Source organism: Miniopterus schreibersii (genome assembly GCF_964146895.1).
Source record: "Miniopterus schreibersii genome assembly, chromosome: 1".
NCBI classification, from domain to species: Eukaryota; Metazoa; Chordata; class Mammalia; order Chiroptera; family Miniopteridae; genus Miniopterus; species Miniopterus schreibersii.
The window spans coordinates 122,519,105-122,542,492 of NC_138101.1; the positions used below are offsets into that span (position 1 = coordinate 122,519,105).

The following is a 23,388-nucleotide window of genomic DNA, read 5'->3' on the forward strand; positions in this document are numbered from 1 at the left end:
ATAGAATTTAGGGTAATGTTTTGCTGTCATCTTTTTATTTATTTATGTTGCTTGTAAGAGTTTATAACAAGCATATATTGTTTTATAAAAACTATGCCATTAAAAAATAAAAAGAATGCCCCATAATATTAACTAAAGCTTTAAACGTGCAAACTTTGATTCTATAATTCTAATTCTAGAAATCTATGTTCTAGCAAAGGGTGCAAACATACATACGGGAACAAAACTGCAGTGCTGTTTATATTAAAAATTAGAAGTAGCACCAATATTTACCAATTAGGGTCTGGTTAAACAAAGTATGGTACATAAAAATACTATAAACACTCTACATAAGTATATTGACAGATATATGTATAAAATATTAGTAAATGAAAAGGGGTAGTTATAAAGCAGTAAAATATAACCACTATTACATTAAGAGGAAAATAAAGCAAAAAAAACACCTACTGCCAAAACCATGTGATTAGATACATATACACATGTAAGTAAATGAGTAAAGGTCTGAAAAGATACATTTCCAGGATGCAGTAGTCTACAATAACCACTAAAGGAATGGTAAATGTACAATTTTCAAAATAACAGAGGTAAAAATGGAATAACACAAAATACGAATGGGTGAAATGACCCAAATACTAAATGTTTCAATTGTAAAACAAGTATGTCCCACTGGATTTTTAAAAATCCAATTCTATACACATTAATCAAAAGAAGGCTGACAGAGCTATATCAAAATCAGAAAGAGGTCATAGCTTCAAGACGACTCGGGAAACATGACAGCTAAATAAACATGAAATCTGGACTGTGTCCTAGAAGAGAAAAAGAACACTAATGGAAAAACTAGCTGGATAAAGTGTAAAAACTAATCTGGATAGAATGTATAATTTAGTGAATAGTATTATAACAATATTAATTTCTTGATTTTGAACATTCTACTATGATTATGCATTGCGTGAACATCAGAAGTAGTGTGAAAAGTTTACAGAACTGTCTGTACTATGTTTGCAACTTTTTGCTGTCTAAAATTATTTCAAAATAAAAAGTTTATTTAAAAAATCAGACTGAACTTTAAAACAAAAAGCATTACTAGAGATAAAAAGGGATACTTATTAATAGGAAAAAAGGTTCAAGTCATAGGAAGACCAATTATAAAATTGTATGCTTCTAATAATATGACCTCATACTAAATAAATCAAAAAATTAACAGAACTACAAGGGAGAGCAATCCACAATTACACTGCGAGATTTAACACACAATAAATTGTCAATAATTGTCAATCAATTACTCACATATAAATGTGTAAGGAAAGAGAAGATTTTCACAAAGCCCGCCTCCCCTCCCCCAAGGCTTTTTCCAAGCAGGTCAACTCAGAACCTGGCAGCTGGCTTCATCAAAGTGAGCAAGCAGGAGAGTGCCAGCAGAAATGAAGTTATAGCCTTTTGTAATCTAATCTCATAAGTGACACTGACCATTTCTGCCATATTCTTTTAGAAGTAAGCCTCTAGTTCCAGTCTACCTTCAGGGGAAAGGATTACATGAGAATGTGAATACCAGGATTATCCCAGAAGGCTGCCTATCACAAGTAATATAATGGAAAAAGCAACTGGAATGAATACAAGTTAGGAGAACTGGATTTTAGTAACTACATTACTAAATACAACCTCTCAAGGCATCAGTGTTTTCACTAAAACAAACAAAGCACAAAAAACTGAGGGTAGCCAGGATGACCTCCACAGTCATTTAAATTCTAAGTTCTAAATTCTGTGCTTCCCCACTGTGTCTTTAGGAAAGGATTATTATTAGAGATAGTTGGTCAAAATGCCTCACTTTACAGAAGAAAACCAAGTTCCAGGAAAGGTTAACACAGAGAGGTAGTAAGCCATATTTAATCTGCTCTTATGCCCAGTGTTTCTTCACTATAGTTCACTGCTTTTGCAATTAATGCCCTAAAACAGCTCTATCCTCTAAGTCTCAAAATCCATTAAATTCAAAAGGAGGAGAGAATAATACAATACTACGAAAAGTAACAAGAATCGATTAATGTTGCTCCTTATCTCTTTTTCTCTCATCAACCCTAAAGCTATTGCTGTAGGTGGCATGTGAGAAGAAAGTGAGCTACCCTCTGCCCATCCCAGTCCCAGGGATCTGGACATTTTAGTAATAACAGTATTTGCTGGCAGTAAGGCATAAAAGCAACAGGTAACAGATCGTAGCAGAGAAAGAGTCTCTTTAAACAAAGTAACCCTAAATGAAGTATCTAAAAATAGAAACTGCAACCAGAAAAGGCAAGTTTTGTCCCCATCAGAATCCTGGAAAATGGTATCCCAGAGGTCAACACTGCAATGTGACGCAGGCAATGTCCAGGGAGTAGGTACTCTAGGCAGCCACTGACAACAACTGGACTGACAGATATAGCCTTATCCACACAGAAGCATCAATCAGGATCTAGTACCATTAAACATTTGTACTACATAAATACCCTTTTTGCTCCTATGTGAGGTCAGGAGCCAAGAGGGGAGGGGGGACTCACTTGTTAGAAAGTCCCCTCCACAGCACATACCCTTTACTAGCCATAATAACTTGTAGTAAGTTCAACTCTGATTCAATAAGTAAAGTGAATCCCTGGTCAGTGTGGCTCAGTTGGTTGGGCATCGTTCCGTGCACCAAAAGGTTTGAAGGTTTGATTCCCCGTCAGGGCACATGCCACAGCTGCAGGCTCCATCCCTGATAGGGGAAGTGTGGCAGGCAGCCAATTGATGCTTCACTCTCACAAAGATGTTGTTCTCTCTCCTTCTCTTTTCCTCTCTCTCTAAAAATAAGTTTAAAAATATTTTTTAAAAAAAAGAAGTGCAGTGAAAACATTGCATATAAGTACAATTGTTTTGTGTGGAAGTTATAAAGCAGAAGGTATTTATACTAGTCAAATTTTGTGTGTATGTGTGTATATATATGCATATATAAATGCAAAACTGTGTCTACAATTTCTATGTAAGAAAGGCTCAAAGGTAGTAGCTGGGTTGTTGGTGGTAGGTGAGGCTTACTGGTTTATCTTACATGCTGTGTTTGCATAACAATCAAGTTCCATTGAAAAAATTCAGTTATCCATATCAAAGAAAAACCACATTGATGGAGATTACATGCAAGATTCTCATTAGTTTTAGTATATACCTAAATATATACTAAATTCACTTCTATAAACCACTTAAAAAAAGAAAGTGTTAGCTTGCCCGGCCGGGCGTGGCTCAGCGGCTGAGCGTCAACCTAGGATCCAGGCGATCAGGGTTCGATTCCGGGTCAGGGCACATGCCTGGGATGCGGGCTCGATCAATGACTCTCCCATCATTGATGTTTCTATCTCTCTCTCTCCCTCTCCTTTCCTCTCTCTGAAATCAATAAAGACATATTTAAAATATATATATTTTAGAAACATCAGTGATGAGAAAGTCATTGGTCATTGATCGGCTGCCTCCTGCACACCCCCAACTGGGGATCAAGTCCGCAACCCAGGCATGTGCCCTGACAGGGAATCGAACCCCGATCACCTGGATCCTGGGTCCACGCTCAACCGCTGAGCCACGCCCGGCAAGGCAATAAAGATATATTTAAAAAAAAAAAAAAAAAGGAAAGTGTTAGCTTAAAATGTTAACATAAGCTGAAATAGTATTCAAAGAAAGTGTTTGATGCTTTCAAAAGTTTTGTGATACTTTTGATACTGAGTGAAAGGCACGGAGCCCAAAGTAAGAGATGACCTGGACAGCCCAATGGGGCACTTAAGGAAGACAGAAACTTCATCTTGGGCAGGGGTGCCAGAGTTGAGTTTCATGCCCAAGCCACTGGCAATTACTTCCCATATTATGAATATACGCAATCGGTAAATATACATTTCAATCAAGCCTTCCCAAGATGGAACAGCTGAAAAGACAATACCCATCCCAAAGTATTATAGACAGTATTTTATGTTTTTTTAATACTTTTTATCCAGAGCTATCTGGATATTCACCCTTTCCCTAGCCTTTTATGCAATATCAAAGAAGGCTTGTATCTCCTTTCTTTTCTCACTTCTTACTTCTCTTTTGTTCCTCAGCTTTAAAGGGATGGGAGAAAGGAAAGAAGCAGTAAGAACAGCTTAGAGAAGTCTCAAACAGGTCTCTAATTAGTCTTGAGGTAAAACTGGTAAAAAGTAAAGAAAGTATGTTTAGGGATTTAAAATTTAACCCCAAAATACTACAGCACACATTATTTAATACTATTATATATTTATACTTTTCCAACATAGCCCATCTCAGTTAATGATTCCACCACCACCAGTGAAAAGATTAGTCATTTTTGAACAGTCATTTTTCCACATAGCAGCAGTTAGAAAACTATGAAACAAGAAAGAAGGGAGGGAGGCAGGCAGGCAGGCAAACAGGAAGGCAAACAGGCAGGCAAAAAAGGAAAAAAGGGGAGGGAGGGAGGGAAGGAAAAGATGGGAGGGAAGGGAGAAAGAGAAAGAAAAAGAAGAAGAGAAGGAAGAGGAGGAAGAGAGAGGAATAAGCAAACAAACAAACAAACAAAAAGGAGGGAGGGAAGGAAGGAAATACAGAGACTGAATATGGCCTGCAAAGCCTAAAATACAGGCAGCCCTAGCTTCACACAGTACTGCTTCGACTGAAACTCTACAAAGCAAGGACTGCCTATATTTACTGTCTGGCTTTTTACATAAAATGTGATGACCTCTGTAATAAAGGATATCCAAATGGCCAATAGACATATGAAGAGGTGTTAAATATTATTAATCATTAGGGAAATCAGGGGAAAACCCTAATGTGATATCACTATATATACCCACCAAAATGGCCATTTAGAAATAAATAAGATAATACTAAGTGTTGTAAGCATTTGGAGGAGCCAGAATCCTCAAACACTGCTAAAAAGGAGTGTTAATTAACACAACTAATTTGAAAAACTCTTTGGTAGTTATATCAAAAATATACACCCGCATATCGCGTAATACAGCCATTTAACCAGTAGGTTTATATCCAATAGAAATGTATACATATGCTCACCAAAATACTTATAAAAATGTCCATAGAAGCCCTATTGGTAATAGCCAAAAACTGGACGGTATGCCATACGGCATAAGAAAAAACAAACTACTGCTACATAACTTGTATAAGTCTCACAAATACAATACGGGCAAAGTCAGACACAAAGGACATATACAGGATGATTCCATTTACATAAAGTTAGTAATTGATAAATTCACAGAAGATGTTAAAAATCAAGATAATGGTTATCTTTGGAAAGGGGGCACAAAGTGGGGCTTCTAAGAGGCAAGTAATGCTCTTTTTTGATCTAGGTACTGGATGTATTTTGTGAAAATTCAGTGAGCTGTACACTTACGATTCATGCACTTTTCTGGAGGTCTATTGCCCTTTAAAAATTAACACACACAAAATTTCTATAAACTCTGTCTTTGAAGGAAAATTGTGTACATCTCCCATTCACTTTTCTGATTTGGCATCGTTACCTCTCACCAATGAGATATCTGCAATTCCTGCTACCTAACACAGAAGTCAGCTTTGTTTTCATTAATTTTCTTGGTATACCCAAGAAATGAATGAATGTGTAGCCCAAATGAATATGTAGCTTAATTCCACGCTAGATCCCAGGGAGAAACTTTGAAAAGCCAACACCTTGTGATAGCACGCTAAAAGTATGTGGGGAAGAAAAGAAAACCTCCTTGAGATGTAATTTTATTTGGCCCTTTGTTTTGGTTTACCTTTGTCTACTAATATGGTGATTTAATCTCCATAAAATGTTCAAAGGAACTTTTCAAAAACCCTGTTCTTGTGGGAAGTTTTTCTTTCCACCATCCTGTCTACTAATGCTGTTATCTTGTGTTTATCCAGTTCCTTCCATCCGTGGAGCTTAAAGTATTTCACAAATACTGCTGGGTGGTGTCACCTTCCAGTTAGAGAAATTTGGGCCAAGAGACACTGAACCAAAAACATTCAAACAGCACCTTCCTACAGCATGGCTCAGTGTGTCTAAACAGCCAGCGCATTCTTCGCCGAAAGTTACAAGTGTTAGAACTGAAATACAAGACGATTAAGTGATTCTCAAGGACGCGGAGTCGATCATAGGTCAAACCAGGGCTGTGTCCTCTAACTCACTGCCACTTAAGGGGAAAACAAACAAAAACCTTCACCCTTCAATAAAACGCTCAGCTGCTGAACACTTATAATGGAAACAAGCGAAGATGCGTAAGTCACACTCAGAAATATGACCCGCGCACCCTCACCACGCCGACCTCCCCGGGAGCCCCTCACTCCGGCCGCCCCGGGCCAAGCTCCACGGGATGCAGGTTCCGCGCTGCCCCCGCGCCTTCCCCACGGAGGCTGCGGCCCGAACGGGCACGGCCGTTCCACGCCCACCCTTTCTTTACAATCGCCCAACCCCCGCCCTCCCTGCCCCAGGCAAACCCTTTTACCTGAGATGCAAATATAACCGCCCCGGAGCCGACTCCGAGCGCTCGCCAAGAGTTTCTCAGGCCCGCCGCGCAGCCGCCGCGTCAGCCAATCGCGGCTCACTGGGAACGCCCCGGCCCGGGGCTCCCCGGCGCGAGGAGGGGCGCGCGCCCGCCTGGGACCGGGAGGGGCGCGGCGGCGGGGGGAGCGGCCGCTCGCCGCGCGCGGGGGCCCACGGGGAACGGAGGCGGAACGGGCTGGGAGCTGGGCAGGCGGTGCGCAGCGGGCATGCGCGTGCCGAGCGCTCGGCCGCGGGGCGGGGTCTCGGGCGAGGGCGCGAGCTTGGCGAGTCCTCAGAGGAGCTCGGAGGGAAGAGCCGGCGCCGGGTCGCCGTTCCCCGCGGCTGCCGCGCGGCGCTGCGACTGTCGGCGCCCAGACGACCGGCGCGACCTGCGAAGCCAAAATACTGCCTGCACGAAACCCCGTCGGGTTAGAGGAGGAAAGCCGCGCGGTTAAAAACGCGCCTTGTAGCCTCGTCTTTAGCGTTGCCCAGGCTCCCCAGGAGCCGGCGGAATTGTGGTTTCAGGGTTTTGTGTGTGGTGTGAGGGGAGAGGGAGAGGGGGTGGGGCGCGTACTGCGAATGGGTGGTTGGAAGGAGTGGCCCAGAGTTGGACTCCGGTTGGGTGACCAAAAACGGTACCAAGGTCCCGGCCAAGGAATGTTTCGACCAAAAGTTGGACGTGTAACCTTTTTGACTTAAGTACTAGAAAGAGATCTGGATGCTTACGTTCGTTATGTGGATTCCTTAAGACAAAATGTTGAACTTTCCCGAATTGAACGAAAAATGAAGGCTTCAATTCGTGTACCTCCGCTGTTGCAACAAGGAGTGGCTGGCGTAATTAATTAGCTGTTATAATTCAAATGTGGTTCTCTTGTTCACGTATTAGTATTGTTTTTATAAGTGTCACGTTAACTCCTTCAGACACCAAATATTTTATTCTATTCATTCAGACACCAAGTATTTATTGAGCACATACAATGTGCAAGGTTCTCTTCTGCGTGTCGGATAATAAGCAATGATAATTGTTACAGATAATAGGCATAATATGAAGGGTTGGCAGTTTCCCAAGTTAGTGGTTAAAGTTAATGAAAGGAACTTACATACTTTGGTAAATGTAAGAAAGGGGAGTGAATAAAGAAAACATGAAAAAAATGGATGTAAATTAGTTGGAACATAATAGGTTATAAAATTAACAAACTTTGTTATATTGTAATGAATGGGCACTGTTCTGAAGAGGTTTGTTACAGAATAAGCTTTGAAATGCATTTTTTCTTTAATTCAGTAAAGGTTTGAGTCAGGTATTTATAGACACTAAGGACCATAAAGATATATAAAACAAAAAGAGAACTGGGATAGTTTATCAGAGTAGGTGGCAATGGTGCTCCAATCTGGAACAACCACTTATGAAAAGGTTTAGGACCAACTCAAATGATGTGTGTAAAAAATAATAAATAAATAAATAAATAAATAAATAAATAAATAACAGGAAATGTTGCTTTTCCTAGCTAAGGGATAACAAGAAATAAGAGGGAATAGTGATCACGACATTAAGAAAATTCCAATCAAATAATGAATTTATGGGTTAAATTTAGAGAAAGTGGTTATACTATTTTTATTTGGGTAAAGGTACATTATTAATCCTAGTGTTTTTTGTTTTGCGGTTTTTTAAATATATTTTTATTGATTTCAGAGACAGGAAGGGAGAAGGAGAGAGAGAGAAACATCAGTGTTGAGAGTCACTGCCCAGCTGCCTCCTGCACGCCCCCTGCTGACTGCAGCCCTTGCAGGTGCCCTGACCCGGAGTCCAACTGTGACCTGGATCACAGGTCCATGCTCAGCCAGGCCAGCAGGGCTAATCCTAGTTTTTTTAAAGCTCATTATCTGGGTACTGAAAGTCTTCAGGGTAAAGAGAAAAACCATGTTTTGTTTTCTTCGGGTAGTCTGTTTTTTCCTTCTCCCTTTTTTATTCCATGAGTTCAAGCATTAGGCCTTTTCTCCCTAGTCCTTTCTCTAACCAAGTACCTGAGGTAACTCTTTTTTTTTGTTTTGTTTTGTTTTTTGTTAATCCTCATTGAAGGTTATTTTTATTTTTTTAGAGAGTGGGAAGGAGGGGCAGGCAGAAACATTGGTATGAGAGAGACACATCCATTGGTTGCCTCCTATCCACCCCCACGCCCCAAGGCTGGGGATCAAACCTGCAACCTAGGTATGTGCTCTTGACTGGGAATCAAGCCCTCAGACCCTTTAGTTCATGGGCGGAGGAGGCTCTAATCACTGAGCCACACCAACCAGGGCCTGAGGTAACTATTGCTCTTTTCCTTAGCTAATTTTTTCCCAACTCCCTTGTACCACCACCTTCACTCACATACGCATTTCTTCTTTGTCCTAACAGTTGCCAGTCTACAAGAAGTGAAAGAGAACCAATTAGAGCTTCTTTCCTCTTCTCAAGCTAATTATCAAAGGTATCTGTGCCCTCAGTCCTCCTACAAGCAGGGCTTTTGCAGAAATATGGATAAGGATGAGAGGGAAAATAAAATGAACCCCTCTTTCATTACAGGGAACAAAAGATCAGACAGTGAACACTCCGAAGTCCATAAGTATGATCAGCCTCTGAAAATGTACCAAGCACTTCAATCAGTTCTAGAAATGAAATAATAGAAATGAAATAATATAAATATAAATGAAATAATATAAATGATATAAATTCTCAGTAGCTGAGAATGCCTTGTATATTAGTCTGGGCTGTCTAGAGAAACAGAAACAAATACACACACACACACACACAAATACACAGATTTTTACTGTAAGGGGTATCATTTTAATTTGCAATTCCCTGATGATGTGATGTTGAGCATTTGTCATGTTTATTTGCCATCTTTATATCTTTAGTGATAAGGTGTATATTCAGATATTTTGCCAATTTTTTATTGTTTTCCCTATAAGTGTGTTTTTATTACTGAGTTTTAAGATTTCTTTGCATATTTTGAATACATATCCTTTATTGGATATGTGTTTTGCAAATATTGTCTCCCAGCCTGTAGTTAGTCTTCTCATTGTCTTAATAGTATATTTAACAGAGCAGAAAAATTTAATTTTAATGAAGTCTAACTTCCTAATTTTTTCTTTTATGGATTGTGCTTTTGTTGTATTTAAAAAGTGATCACTGCCCTGGCTGGTGTGGCTCAGTTTGTTGGGCATCCAAAGGTGGGGGGCTGTGTTGATTCCTGGTCAGGGCACATGCCCAGGTTGCAGGCTCCATCCTGGTAAGGGGCGTGCAGGAGGCAGCCAATAGATGTTTCTTCCTCTCCTTTTCTCCCTCTCTAAAAGTCAATAAAAATATTTTTTAAAATAATAAAAGAAGTAAAAAGTCATCACCAAAACCAAGGTCACCTAGACTTTTAACTTCTTATAGTCTAGATTAATCACTTTGGGTTGTACGTTTAGATCTGTGATCCATTTTGAGTTAATTTTTATGAAATCTGTACATTCTATACCTAGATTTATATTTTGCATGTGGATTTCCAGTTGTTCCAGCACCCTCTGATGACTGTCCTTTCTCCACTTTTGCTTTTTTGTCCAAGATCACTTGATTCTATTTGTGTGGGTCTATTTCTGGGCTTTCTGTTCAGTTCAGTTGACCTATTTTTTTCTCATGAATACCACACTGTCTTGATTATTATAGCTTTATAGTATTCTTAAAGGTGAGTAGTGTTAATCTTTTAACTTTGTTTTTCTCCTCCACTATTGTATTGGCTATTCTGGGTATTTTGCCTCTTCATATAAACTTTAGGATCATTTTATCAGTAGCCACAACAAATAACTTCCTTAGGTTTTGATTGAGATTACATTGAATCTTCAGATAAAACTGGAAAAAACTGATACCTTGGGACAATATTGTGAGCCTTCTTTTCCATATATGTTTGACCTTTGAAAAGATGGGTGTGAACTGTATGGGTCCACTTACATGTAGATGTTTTTCAATAAATATATAGTGACCCTCCATATCCCCAGGTTTTGAATTTGTGAATTCAACCAACTGTATGTGAGAGCCAATGTAAGTTATAGGCAGATTTTCAGCTGTATCGGGTCAGCACCCTAATCCTCATGTTGTTCAAGGGTCAACTGTACATGTAATGTCTTTCCACGTATTTACCAGCTTATCAATTCTTTGTTTATCAAAGTCAAGGATGACACAGCTTTTTACTCTGAATAATTTTACATCTTGATTCTTTTCTGTATGGGTAAAAACGCTGAAATTTAAATTAGACCATAATAACAGCTAGTGATCCAGAAAGGGCCTCTTAAATTATACATACTTAGGTTAAATAATACATCAATCAAAAACTCTCAAAGTGATTTAGGCAAGTTACTTAACCTCTGTGCCAGAGTTTCTTCATTTGTAAGATGAAGATGAGAATATCTGTGTCACAGGGATATTGTGAATGAGATAATAAGTTACAAAATGCTTAGCCCAGTGCATGGCATAAGGTAAGCATTAAATGAATGTTATAATTACTACAATTTCCTAGGTAGGCTGACTGTGGCCTGGAGGTTGCAGGTTGCTCTTCACTCTTCTAGAATCTCTCTGATTTTCCCCTCCCCTATTGTTTTAATTTGTTCTTTATAATCTGCTGTGAACCAAGATTTTAGTTGTCCACCCTAGGAACCTTTTAAGAATTGTGTCTAGCCTAGCCAGGCGTGGTCAGCAGTTGAGCATCGACCTAGGATCCATGAGATCGAGGTTCGATTCCCAGTCGGGGCACATTCCCAGGTTGCGGGCTTGATCCCCAATGACTCTCTCATCATTGATGTTTCTGTCTCTCCCTCTCCTTTCCTCTCTCTGAAATCAATAAAGATATATTATAAAAGAAAAAAAAAATCTTAAAAAAAAAAAGAAACTGTGTCTAAAATTAGTTCTAAGTGAAGGCCTGGGAAGCTCCTAGGAGGAAAGTGCAGGGATTTCTGCATGTTTACTGCTCAGAAACCATAACTCTTAGATTCCCAGCTGTGTCCCAAATAACAGAACTCTGTCATATAGGGGTGGGCAAAAGTAGATATACAGTTGTGAGTACTCAAAACAGCGCTGATTCTTGTATTATTATTTATTAATGATTGCATTATTTTCCATACAGCTGTAAACCTACTTTTGCCCACCCCCTATAAATGACCTCTATTATTCCTATCATAGTGCAATAAAATATTGAAAAATGTTTCCCCAGTAATTATTTTGTTCACACTGCCCAGTAAAGTTCCTTGGAATTTTGAAATGTTCTGGTAGGTGATGGGATAATTGTCTAAAGCCACTGAGACCTTAAGCAGTGATGCTCAGACCGTAGATTTTAAAGCACATAAGAGTCTGTCATTTGCAAACAGCATTTTTAGATACTATTGCATAAAAAATATATACAATAATAGATCTTTTGAATGGTTCAAGAGTTACCTCTTCTACAGGGTAGGGCAAAAGGAGGTTTACAATTGTAAACCTATTCCATAGATGGACTCCATGCATGCAAAATTCTGCATTTGTGTGTCTATGTGTGCACAGACAGTGTGTTTAGAAACCTGAAGAAAAGAATCTCTGGGCCTACAATAGCTATGTATCTTGCAGTGAATGGTATTTTAAAATGTATTTCCCGTCGTAGTATGTTGAGTACCATGGGATTATATTGCATTTTCTGGTTAGACAACTAATGAAGACAAACTTCAGACTTGAAGAGAACAAAATCATTCAACGTGAGCAAATACTGGCATTTTAAAGTATAGCTCTTGTATAAGCCACTATTATTTTTATCTTGAACAATAACCTATCCAATGGCCCAACACAACAACTTTATTTCAAAGGGACATTAAAGAAATTGTCAGACATTTAAGTTTAGTGAATATATTGAGGTTCCTGAAAGTTTAATTTTCAGCCACTCTACAAACTAGTAAATCAATAATTTAATTATATAGTTCTCAACCAAGATCAGCTAAATAAACCAATCATTTAAAAATATAAGCTTGACTAGAGGGAAGGGGGGGTGTATAAAAAGGTAAAGGGGGATAAATTATTGTGGAAGGAGACTTGACTTGGCATGGTAAACACACAATATACAGATGATGTATTGTAGAACTGTATACCTGAAACCTGTATAATTTTATTAACCAATGTCACCCCAATAAATTCAAAAAAAGTAAGCTTGATACTTTAGGGTATTTTCTCTAATACCAGAATATTACATATTATATAAAATAATTATATAAAATAATAAAAAAGAAAGAATAATGTGATAGATTGAGTCTGAGGAAACTGAAATAGTAGGTCAAGTACATTTTATCATCTCCCCCCCCCCCCCCCCCAGTGCTAAACCTCCCAGCATTCCAATATTATCCTCAGTCAAATCTGGCAATAATAAGACACATCCCATAGTCAGAGCTCTTAGCACATTGGGTACTTGTTGACTCTGGACTGCCACTGGCTGATTCCCAAGCTCCAGAATGTTCTTACACCTAGGCTCTATCTCCTCAAGTATTCTAAATTACATGTGATATCAGGCCTTGCTCTTGTTACTCAAATCTGTTCTAGTTCAGAGAGATTAAAAAGAGGTAGCAATTTTCTAATATACTTTTTTAAAAAAATATATACCTTTATTGATTTCAGAGAGAGGAAAGGAGAGGGAGAGAGAGAGAGAGAGAAACATCAATGATGAGAGAGTCATTGATCAAGCCGACAACCTGGGCATGTGCCCTGAACGGGAATCGAACCCTGATCGCCTGGATCCTAGGTCGACGCTCAACCACTGAGCCATGCCTGGCCGGGCAGCAATTTTCTAACAGGGTATTTGGAGGATGTCTGAGAGGGTCTTCTGAATGAATCCATAGGAGTCTTGAGAAATTGAGGGCTTAGTGAGATCACAAGCATGCACCCACTTCCTCAGGATAAGATTCAGAAATTAAGGTACTCTTGAAAATAACAAGTAACATCAAAAGGCTGACTTTAAATCTTGACCAGGGAGTATTACTGTATTTCCTGAAATAATCTAGGGAAGGTAAAATTTTACTTACATTGCAAGTAAGTAATGGTTGGATTGCCTCCATTAGATTATATGCTCCATGAGGGATTTTAACTATTACATTGCCAACACATGGGAAAATGCTGAAATTTAGTAAGCTCTCAATGAATAAATGTGGAATTTGGTTCAGTGTGTGCCTTGGGGTTTAATAGTTGGCTTTTTTTTTTAACTTAAAAAATTCCCTACTTATATATGAGTAAATAAAGTTTATTTGGGGGCATTTAATTATTTTAGGTTTCTGTGTGACAGAATCTAGTTTGGCCTGTGGTTAATATTTAAATATACAATCTCATTGCTATTAGAAGATAGAATCCTGGAATTGAATTCCAGCTATACTATTAACTCATTGTGTGACTGTGGGAGACTCAGTGTCCTCATTGGAAAATGAGGGCCATGTTTTCTATGAGCTCTGAATTGTGATTTTAGCGTTTAGTATAAAATAGGGTTTCAATATTTGTTGAATAAGTTATCCTATATTTCACTCACTACCTCATATTTAATTAGTAAAAGACTGACACATTGCTCAAAAGCTTTACTCTATCTAAATAGGACAAATTTCTGAAAACTTTTTGGTAAACATTTCAAGCTCAGTAATTTTAATAAAAAATATAATCGAATATGAGAAACTTGGTTTTTGCATATGTAATCACATAAGCAGCAAGTCTCTCCAATTTTTCACTTTAAACTTGTCAGATATGATTAACAGATTTTAATAGTTCAACTTAAGTAAAAACAGTGTATGAACTAGTTTTTGTATTTTGTGCATTTAACTGGAAATCCTACGTATTAAATTGAACCATATTATGTTGTAATATTCAATGGTTTTTGTCTTCAAAAATGGCAATTTTATATGGTTCAAACAAAATATATTTAGTATTATATACCATGTTTAAGAAATAATATAACAATAGGGGTACCAGTTTCTCATTTTCCCTTTTACTTGTATCATCTCCTCCTGCCTGTTAGCGATGTGGTATTTTTCTAAAATTTTATTTTTTCTTTCAGTTTTATGTTGTATTGATTTCAGGTGTACAGCTTAGTGGTTAGACAACCATATACTTTACATAGTGTTGCCTTTGATATTTCCAGTACCCCAACTAGCACCATACATAGTTCTCACATTATTGACTTTATTTCCTGTGCTTTACCTACTTCCCTGTGACTATTTTGTAACTACCAATTTGTGCTTCTTAGTCCCTTCACCTTTCACCCAGTCCCCCAAGCCTTGTCCCCTCTCTGTGTCTGAGTCTATTTCAATTTTGTTTATTTTGTTCTTAAATTTCACATGAGTAAAATCATATGGCATTTGTCTTTCTCTGACTGACTTATTTCAGAGCTTAATACCCGTTAAGTCCATTAAAATTTTAGAATCTGTTTTTCTCCTCCAGAGCTTTTGCAAGTTGTGGTTTTAAAATAGTGTAAGTTAGTGCCCTGGCCGGGTTGCTCAGTGGTTAGAGCAAGAGGCTTCCGACTGAAGGGTCCTGCTTTCTATCCCGGTTGGAACCGATCACTGTGTCTCTCTCCCATTCATCACTCTCTCTCTCTCTCTTTCTTTCTCCCTTCCATTCTCTTTGAAAAGCAATGGAAAAAATATCCTTGGTGAGGATTAAAAAAAAAAGTATAAATTAGTACTTTTCTTTTGCCAACTATCTAAAGGGCTAGTATGAATAATTAAACTTTGTATAGAGAATACACTGGTAGTTCCTTAATGTTCCTTGTTTAGGTCAGTGGTTCACAAACTTGACTGTTCATAACAATCCCTGGAGAACTTACTAAAACACAGGTTTCTGAGCCCTTTATCCAGAAATTCTGGTGCAGTAGGTCTGGGTGGAGCCATGTTTGCAAATTCCTACATCACATTGATGTTGCTGGGTCTTAAGATCCTACTTTGAGAACCAATAACCTGTGGGGTACTCAAGAGACTTATTTGTAATAAGGCCTCTTCTTTTTTGATCTTTCAGCAAGTAAAACTCATATTGAGAAATTTAAGATAAATTCCCTTAAGCCCAAACCATTTTTTTTTTTTTTTTTTGGTACAGCACTGCATTAGCTCAATTGTAAGATAACTGTAAAGTGGACTTGCTTTGAGTTAGTTGCTACAGCCCACAAGTTCAGAACTAGCTCCAAGGAATGTATCCACCTGCCCCGGGTTTAGAACTGCACGGAGCTCTGGCTGGCCCGGCGGGGCAAGGGTCGTCCCAGCGCCGCGGTTGGAACGCCGGCAGGGTCACTTCTCCACTTGCGCTATCAGAGGCAGCACGTGCGGCCGAGCGAACCGCTGGAGGCTCCTGATAGGAAGGCGCGTGGGCGCCAACGCGGGAGACCAGACCCGACCCGCCGCGGGGCCGACGCAGCGCCGTCCGCGACTCTCCCCAGCAGGGCTGCTCGAGCAGCCGAGGGCGCCGAGCGGGGACGGCAGGAGCCCCTGGAGAAGCGCAACGCGCAGGTTCAGACCCGCAGCAGATCACGCAGCGAGTCTGCGCCCGGAGCCGCCGCGGCGGAGCGGCCGCGGGATCCCCGCCCCCAGGAGAGGCTCCGCCGGCGGCCCTCAGGCCCGCGAGCCCGCCACCCCTCAGCCCCGCCGCGTCTCGGGCCGCGGAGATGTCGGCCAAGGCCGACGTCGGCTTCGTGAAGGAGGCTTCTCGGCAGATCGTGGCCGGTGGTTCTGCTGGTAAGGCTGCCCGCCCGCGGGCTAGTCGCTTTTTATCTGTGCTTGTTTGTCAGACGAGTCTCCCCAAAAGTTTTGCCTTCTTCCTCCAAATTCCGCGCTGCCGCCGCGGAGCCCGAGCCGGCGGAGCGAGGGAGCAAAGGAGGCCGGGAGCGGGCGGCGGGTGCCCTGGGGTCAGGTCGCCGAGGCGCTCGCGTCGGCCGCTCCGCTCTCGGGTTCCCCGCCTTGTCGGTTCCTAGCCTGAAAAGCAAGGTAGGCAGCCCCAAGGCCTGCAACTTGGAGGAGGCCTTTTTGCCTGGCTGGCTATTTTACTCGAACCGATCCAGTTTCTGTCAGACTTAGTTTTGCTCTCAATTGTAGCCTCTTTCTAGTGAGCTAATAAAGATCTTGCATAACTCCTGCCTCCCCCATTAAAATGTGTACTTCAGGATTCCACAGGTCTCATTGCATACTGTGCTTGCTTGGGGCTGTTCATGCCTTAAATAGGCTTATTAAAATTAAATGCATATGTTAACACATATAAACACCTTTGATAGAATGAGCTCACATTAATTTATGGAGAGTTATGCTGTGTGAAAAAAAATTTAGAGAAAAATCTGTAATACTAATCATGGAAATAATTACTAAAAGTGGCTAGAGAAAGTTACCCATGAGATTATGTTATGTAAACGTACGTTAAAGATATTTTAAAATATAAATTAGGAGTTGATTGAAAATTTATCTTATGTACTGTGATGCATTTTTATTATAAATATAAAATAATTACTATAATTCACTCATCACCATAAAACATTTATATAAATGTAGATTTCTTTTAATAAAGTATGGTAACTCTAATAAATCATATTAAGGCAATGAACTTCCACTAATAAAATTTATTTTCAAGTAAATTTGGACTTTTTATAAGGGACCACTACAAATTACGGCCAGTTTTTATTATGTCATGAACGACTTGCATCTCAGGGGTACCATGAGCAGCCAGATGTATCACTTACAATCTGTACATTTTCATAAAGATGATATTTCATTAATATGGCAATCAAGGCATGAGTTTATTATGTGTAATTGTGCTATGTCTATCCATTGTTATGTCGTCAGTGGCTCCACATCTACTTTTTTAGTTGTTTTCCTGTAGTGATGATGAATTTACACCAATTTATTCAACATTTTGGTCAAATTCCACAATATTCAAGACTCCACCAGCTGTCCCTGACTCACTTGGTTCAGAGTCCATGACCCTGATCAAAGAAAACTCAGTTGGCCCAATAGGAAAGTGAAGTTAATTGTTGAACATCCTAAATTATGACCAATTATTCACAATCATCTGTATATTGGCTTAGATGATCATACTATGTATTAGACACAGCTAACCTCAGGGGATGTTAAATGTAGGTCAAACTCTAATCCTACTTAAATTGTTTTTTGGATGATAAATATATGGCACACATATAACATATGATTCCACCATGTTCTTACAATTATAACTAATATGAATGAAAATTAGTACATTTATTAGATAAATGAAACATAGCACAGTTGATTTATACATTTAGTACTGTTTAATTATTCATAAATGATGAGAGTGATTTTACACTTTGATCACAGTGAAAAAGAATAATGTTTTCTTCTACTTGGCCAGTTACATTTTCATGAAATTTTATATTTATTGGACTTTAATAAATGCAGGCTAATTATATTATATAGGCTAGGTGAAGGGCCAAAAAGAAATTAATATACAAGGAGTTAGAATTTTAATAAATACAGAAAATGGCATGTGAATCTTTAGCACCGGAGTGCTGATCACTGATACTGTCATCATATGTAACTCCTCTGTGTATGTATGTGTGTATTATGTGATCTTTTGATGGTAAAAGATAAAAATACTTCCTGGATTTCTTAAGGGGAAAGAAAAAGTAGCTGGGGAGGTTTATTAGAGAAATACCAAGGTATCTCATGGAATTCGGGGTCTGGGATGCATTCCTGGAACAGGTGGAATCAGGAGCTGTAGCACTGAGGGGAACTCGTGAAGTGCACTCTTGCCATCTCTTCTTTTTTCTCCTTGTCAAATGGTTAAGCATTCCCAAGGCAGCAAGGTGGTGGCTAATAATAGGGCCACAAGTAATATTACTACAACTTGTTAGGATGGCTTGCTATACTTCCATAGATTTTTCTGGTGAGGAGTAAGCATGGCCAAATGGATTCAGACAGTTAAGTACTTACACAGACAGCAAAAGCAAGTCATTCTGGTGTCATTTTCCTGTGTCCTTTGTTCCACAGATAGCACCAAAGCAAACCGACCAGATGATAGACCGTCTGAGCACTAGGTCCCTCAGAGCCACAGCCAACCACTTTTATAGACTTACGCTGAAGTCTGTAGCTTTAACCTAAGAGGGAGTGAGGTGGAAATTCTTGTGCTCAACTGAAACTAGGGAGATGGAGGAGAAATGGCCTTGTGGCAGCCTTCCACAAGATAATGGGAGAAACAGTCTATCAGCAGCTCCTCAGCAGTCTGCTAATCTTCCCTTAGGCTAGAAGAAATCACAGGACATTCTGCCAAGACTCAGGCCAGACTGTGGTTAAGCCTTGCCTACATGACCTGTGTGGAGATGTGCAAGGCTGTCCAGGTGCCATGCTGTGGAGCTGTTTCCCTGTGCTCTCCCGGTCTTTTTATCAGTCTTCTTCCTTAGGTTGTCTGCTCGTCAATCGACATGACTGAAGATCTTCCCCAGTAGCTTCTGAGTTTATATGCTCTTGATCTCTGTTCTGTAGAGAAAGAGACTGACTTGCTTTTTTTTCAGTTCTAGTGTAAAACCTTAAGGGAAGACTCAAAATAACCCAGTATTGGTCAGGGGCCCACCTCTGCACCAATCAGCTACAGCCAATGCCCATGTGGATGGTGGGGGCGGGGGTTGGATGGGGATCTCAAGGGAGATTATTTTCCAGAGAAGCTACATACATCATGAGATGGGCAGTAAGTGTCTTTTATAATGATATAAGCCTATCTTTTCTTAAAAGATGGTTCATAATATTTGTATTTAAAAGACCAAAGAGATTGATATACTGACAGTTGCTTGGACAATCACATCTAAAGACTAGCCTTGAGTTTGTAGCTAGCTATTATATGTAGATATTGTTACCAATGGCAACTTTGTTTTATATATATATATATATATATATATATATATATATACACACACACACGTATGAAGTCAATAATATATATGTATATGTATATATAATATATATGTGTGTGTATGTATATATATATTATTGACTTCAGAGAGAGGGATGGAGATAGAGAGATAGAAACATCAATGATGAGAGAGACTCATCAATTGGCTGCCTCCAGCATGCCCCCCACTAGGGGATCAAGTTTGCAACTCGGGAATGTCCCCTGACCGGGAATCTAATGGTGATTTCCTCGTTAATGGGTCGATGCTCAACCGCTGAGCAACACCAGCTGCGCCCAATGGCAACTTTGTTTTGTATGATAAAAGGCGTGCACAAGATAGGTCAATAGGTACTGGAGTTTTGCAGCCTTCTAGTCTGCATTCTCAGCTTCAAGTAGTAGCATCAGATTCAGGTGAGAGAATAGAAGCCAGTGATGAGAGCTTCAGGAAGATCCCCAAGGCTAACACTATAGAGGGGTTAAGGATGGAAATGAGAAGAGGCCATTGGATTAGGCTCTTGGTGCTCAGTGTGGTCCAGGGATAAGCAGCAGGGCCATGGTAGCACCTGGAAGCTTGTTAGAAATGTAGAGTCTCAGGCCTCACTCCAGACCTACCGTAGGAGAATCTGCATTTTAGGAAGGTCCCCGAGACATTGGTTTGTACTTCCAGGTTTTAGAAGCACTGCACTAGAAGACCTTTGAGAAAAGAGAGTCCACAGAGTGGGAGCCAGATTGCAGAGGGTTTCCTGTTAAATTTTTTGGTATTGTTGCTGACCAGAGAGAGAAGAATGAATTCTTATTCGTGCCTTATGGGTCCTCAGTTTAGCTTTCAGGTTTATTTTCTACCCCTCTCCTACGCATTCCATTTGGTTTCTGCTAAACAGATCTGCTAACCATACTTGAATGTTGCCTGTATCTTTCCACCTGTATTTCCAATGCCTGGAATGTCTTCCCCTTGTTTTCTCTACCTATTGAAATCCTATCCATTTTCCAAGGCTTAGCTTGAAAACTATTTTCTGCATAAATGTTTCCCAGATGGCCTCTACAGTCCCATCCAGCTTTAACATTCTCATTAACATGTGAATGGTACAAATAATAAAAGTTGACTAACATTTATTGAGTCAATACTAAATGCCAGGCCCAGTTCTAAGCTTTACATGTATTAGCATTTTTAATCCTTACCACAGCTCCAGGATGAAGAAATGAAGAAACTGATGCGCAGAGGGCCTAATTAACTTGTCTGTGGTTGCACAAGCTTGCAGCCATTTCTATGGAAAATCACGATAGGAGAGGGACTGGGGGAATATTATTCCTATTGACAGACATTTTTAGAAGTTGGCGAGATCAAGTCAAGTATGCTATCCCTTATTATCTCTGTATCTCTTATTAATTTACATCCCTTAGGAGAACTTTTATCTACAAATACAATCCTTATAGTCTTTCTGCTAAATAGTATCTTGCTCTTTCCAAATAGTTTCTTGTGTGTGGACACAAATTAGCTTTTAGCCCAAAGAAAATACTCTATCCAGGGCCTCTAAGTGCAGTTGAGCAAATGGTTGCCTGCAAAAGGACTCTGTCCACTGGAGCAAGTGGGAACTGAAATGTAGCCCATGCTCTGATTCATCATCTGTGTATATCAGAGCAGAGATGCGTCCACCTAGGGGAGAAGGGACACCTTTCTCTATTTCTCACAAAGACCTCAAATGGATTGGCAGCAAACCTGACAGCACCACTGACTGAATTTCCCCAAACTTGCTAGAGCTCCCAGAGTCCCTGGGCCTCGACATCCCCTAAATTCAACATCATTACACTGTCTGTTCATCAGCAGGGCTCCAGATCATTTCTCTTGTATGCAAATCTCTTCCTTGGAGCCAGGAACATGGCTCACCTCAGAAGCTCTCATGGGCCATAACGACCAATTTGGGCTCTTCCATATGTTTCCAAAGCTCCTGGGGTTCTTACCTCATGTCATTTAGGAACCTTTTAGGACCACTCAGATGGTTTTTTCCCCTCCAAGTTCTCATAGTGCTTTTGTACGCAACCTCGGAATCTCCCAGAGTCTCTGATGAAGTCCCCTTGGGTCCCTGAGTATATGTGAAATGTGCATTGTACTGATGGGAGAGCATCCAAGACTTTCAACCTAAAAAGATTACTAAAAAGGTATAAGATAATTTTAAATCTTATTTTTTAAACTCCCAATCTTATATATCTTTATTTTCACAAGATTTCTACCTTTTCTTACCCTAACCCATAATAGTTAAAATGCAGTTAAAAGAAACGCCTTAGCAGGCAGAATGTATACTAGTAGTCCTCTGGATTTTAATTTGAACTGGGTAATAAAAGGGTTGATGCACTGGGGGGTAACCAAGGTTAAAATTTTGATCAAGGAAAATTCTTTTTCAGAATGGGTGCAAAGGGGACACACATGTGATTTGGATAAATGGCACCTTTGGAAATTTGGGATTTGAGAAACTGCAATTGTTTGATAATAAATAGCAGGTTGTACTGAAACAGGTGAGCCTTTATGACACATCAAAGGGAGGCTGGAACCCATTATCTGGGTAATTAGGGAGGAAAAATCCCCCTTATTTCAACCACATAGGAGGAAGCAACTCTACTGCTCAAATTAATTATAAAATACCTTTAAGGAATGTGTTTTAATTAAAATGTAGTCTTGTCTCTCTTAAAGAAAATCTAGATCTCAAAAGTATGAATTTAAGAAGAAATAAAACATGAATTGCATAACCACATTTCAAAAGCATTTCTTATTTTACTGTCCTTAACTGAACGACATTTTAAAAGTAGAAGTACAGTATATGGGTATATGATTCAGTTGGTGTAAAACAACTTCACAACATTTTAGGAAAGCCTTATTAAAGCAGCCCTTTTTTACCTCCCTCCCCCTGCAGGACCCCCATCCATTCTTGACTATGACATCTCAGAGCAATAAGAACCTCGTGTTTTAGGTACACCATAGCAGGTACTCAGAAATATTTGTTGACTGTATTAATGAATAAATATCAGAAGCACAAGCCACAGTATATTATCCTTAGGGTTCTAGTATCAGAAAACCGATACTTGCAACAATGCTTTCTTTCAACAATATTTTCTTTCATTGTAACCATTCAATAAACTCTTCTGAGAGAGGTCCATGATAATTTTTTAAATTTATGTATCATTTTTCATTCCAGGACCCCAGACTGAAAAGAGATGCACAAATTATTTTCAAATGTTTTCAAATTATTTTCAAATGTTATTAAAGTAGGTGGTATCTTAAAATGGCAACGAATGAAACCAGGTTAAGGGACTTCTATAGGATTCTTCATAATTATTCTAGATTTTAACTGATTTTTTTCCCTACCAATTGACTTTTCCTTTTAAATGATTATGTTTCTGTCAATTATTTCCATACTTTGATGTGATCATGGTTTATGCTCATTGTAAGTATTCAGCTAGGTCTGTATCTTTTGATTGTTACCCATAGTCCTTGTATTAGTTTGCTAGGGCTGTTTGAACAATGTTCCACAAACTGGGTGACTTTTAATGACAGGACTTTATTGTCTCGCAGTTTTGGAGACTCTACAAGTCTGAAATCAAAGTGTGGGCAGGGGTGGTCCTTCTGGAGGCACTGATGGAGAATGTGCTCCATGCCTCTCTTCTAGCTCCCGGCAGGCAGTTGCCAACAGTCCTTGTGCTCTTTGGCTGTTGTTGCATGGCTTTCTCTCCCTGTTTCTTTCTTTGTGTTCAGATTCCCCTCTTCTTATGAGGATACCACTCATCAAATTAGGGCCCACCCTAATCCAGTATTACCTCATCTTAACCTCTTTACTTCTGCAAAGACTCTATTTCCAGATAAGGTCACATTCTCAGATACCAGAAGTTAGGACTTGAACATTTCTTTTGGGGACACAATTCAACCCACAACAGGCATTCAATTGTATTTTTCTTTTCATATTGTGTTTCTCAAATTCATGTCACATTATCTCAA

General features: G+C 39.5%; 2 protein-coding genes across 7 annotated transcripts in view; one reads left to right on the forward strand and one right to left on the reverse strand.

The window, feature by feature from the left end:
* Window positions 1-6,697, reverse strand: part of MIPOL1 (mirror-image polydactyly 1) — a 270,347-nt gene extending 263,650 nt beyond the window's left edge. For 2 of the 4 annotated variants that reach the window (XM_081155069.1, XM_081155070.1), the window contains exon 1: window positions 6,474-6,676. The gene's annotated coding sequence lies outside the window, so the exon portion shown is untranslated. Of the gene's footprint in view, window positions 1-6,473 lie in introns of all 4 variants that reach the window. The other 2 variants (XM_081155068.1, XM_081155067.1) reach the window with 2 other exon arrangements.
* A 9,046-nt stretch (window positions 6,698-15,743) lies between these two features.
* The window catches only part of SLC25A21 (solute carrier family 25 member 21), a 462,844-nt gene continuing 455,199 nt past the window's right edge, over window positions 15,744-23,388 (forward strand). For 2 of the 3 annotated variants that reach the window (XM_081155129.1, XM_081155131.1), the window contains exon 1: window positions 15,814-16,234. In XM_081155129.1, coding sequence (XP_081011255.1) covers window positions 16,165-16,234 — 70 coding nt within the window. In that variant the 5' untranslated portion in view covers window positions 15,814-16,164. Of the gene's footprint in view, window positions 16,235-23,388 lie in introns of all 3 variants that reach the window. The other variant, XM_081155130.1, reaches the window with a different exon arrangement.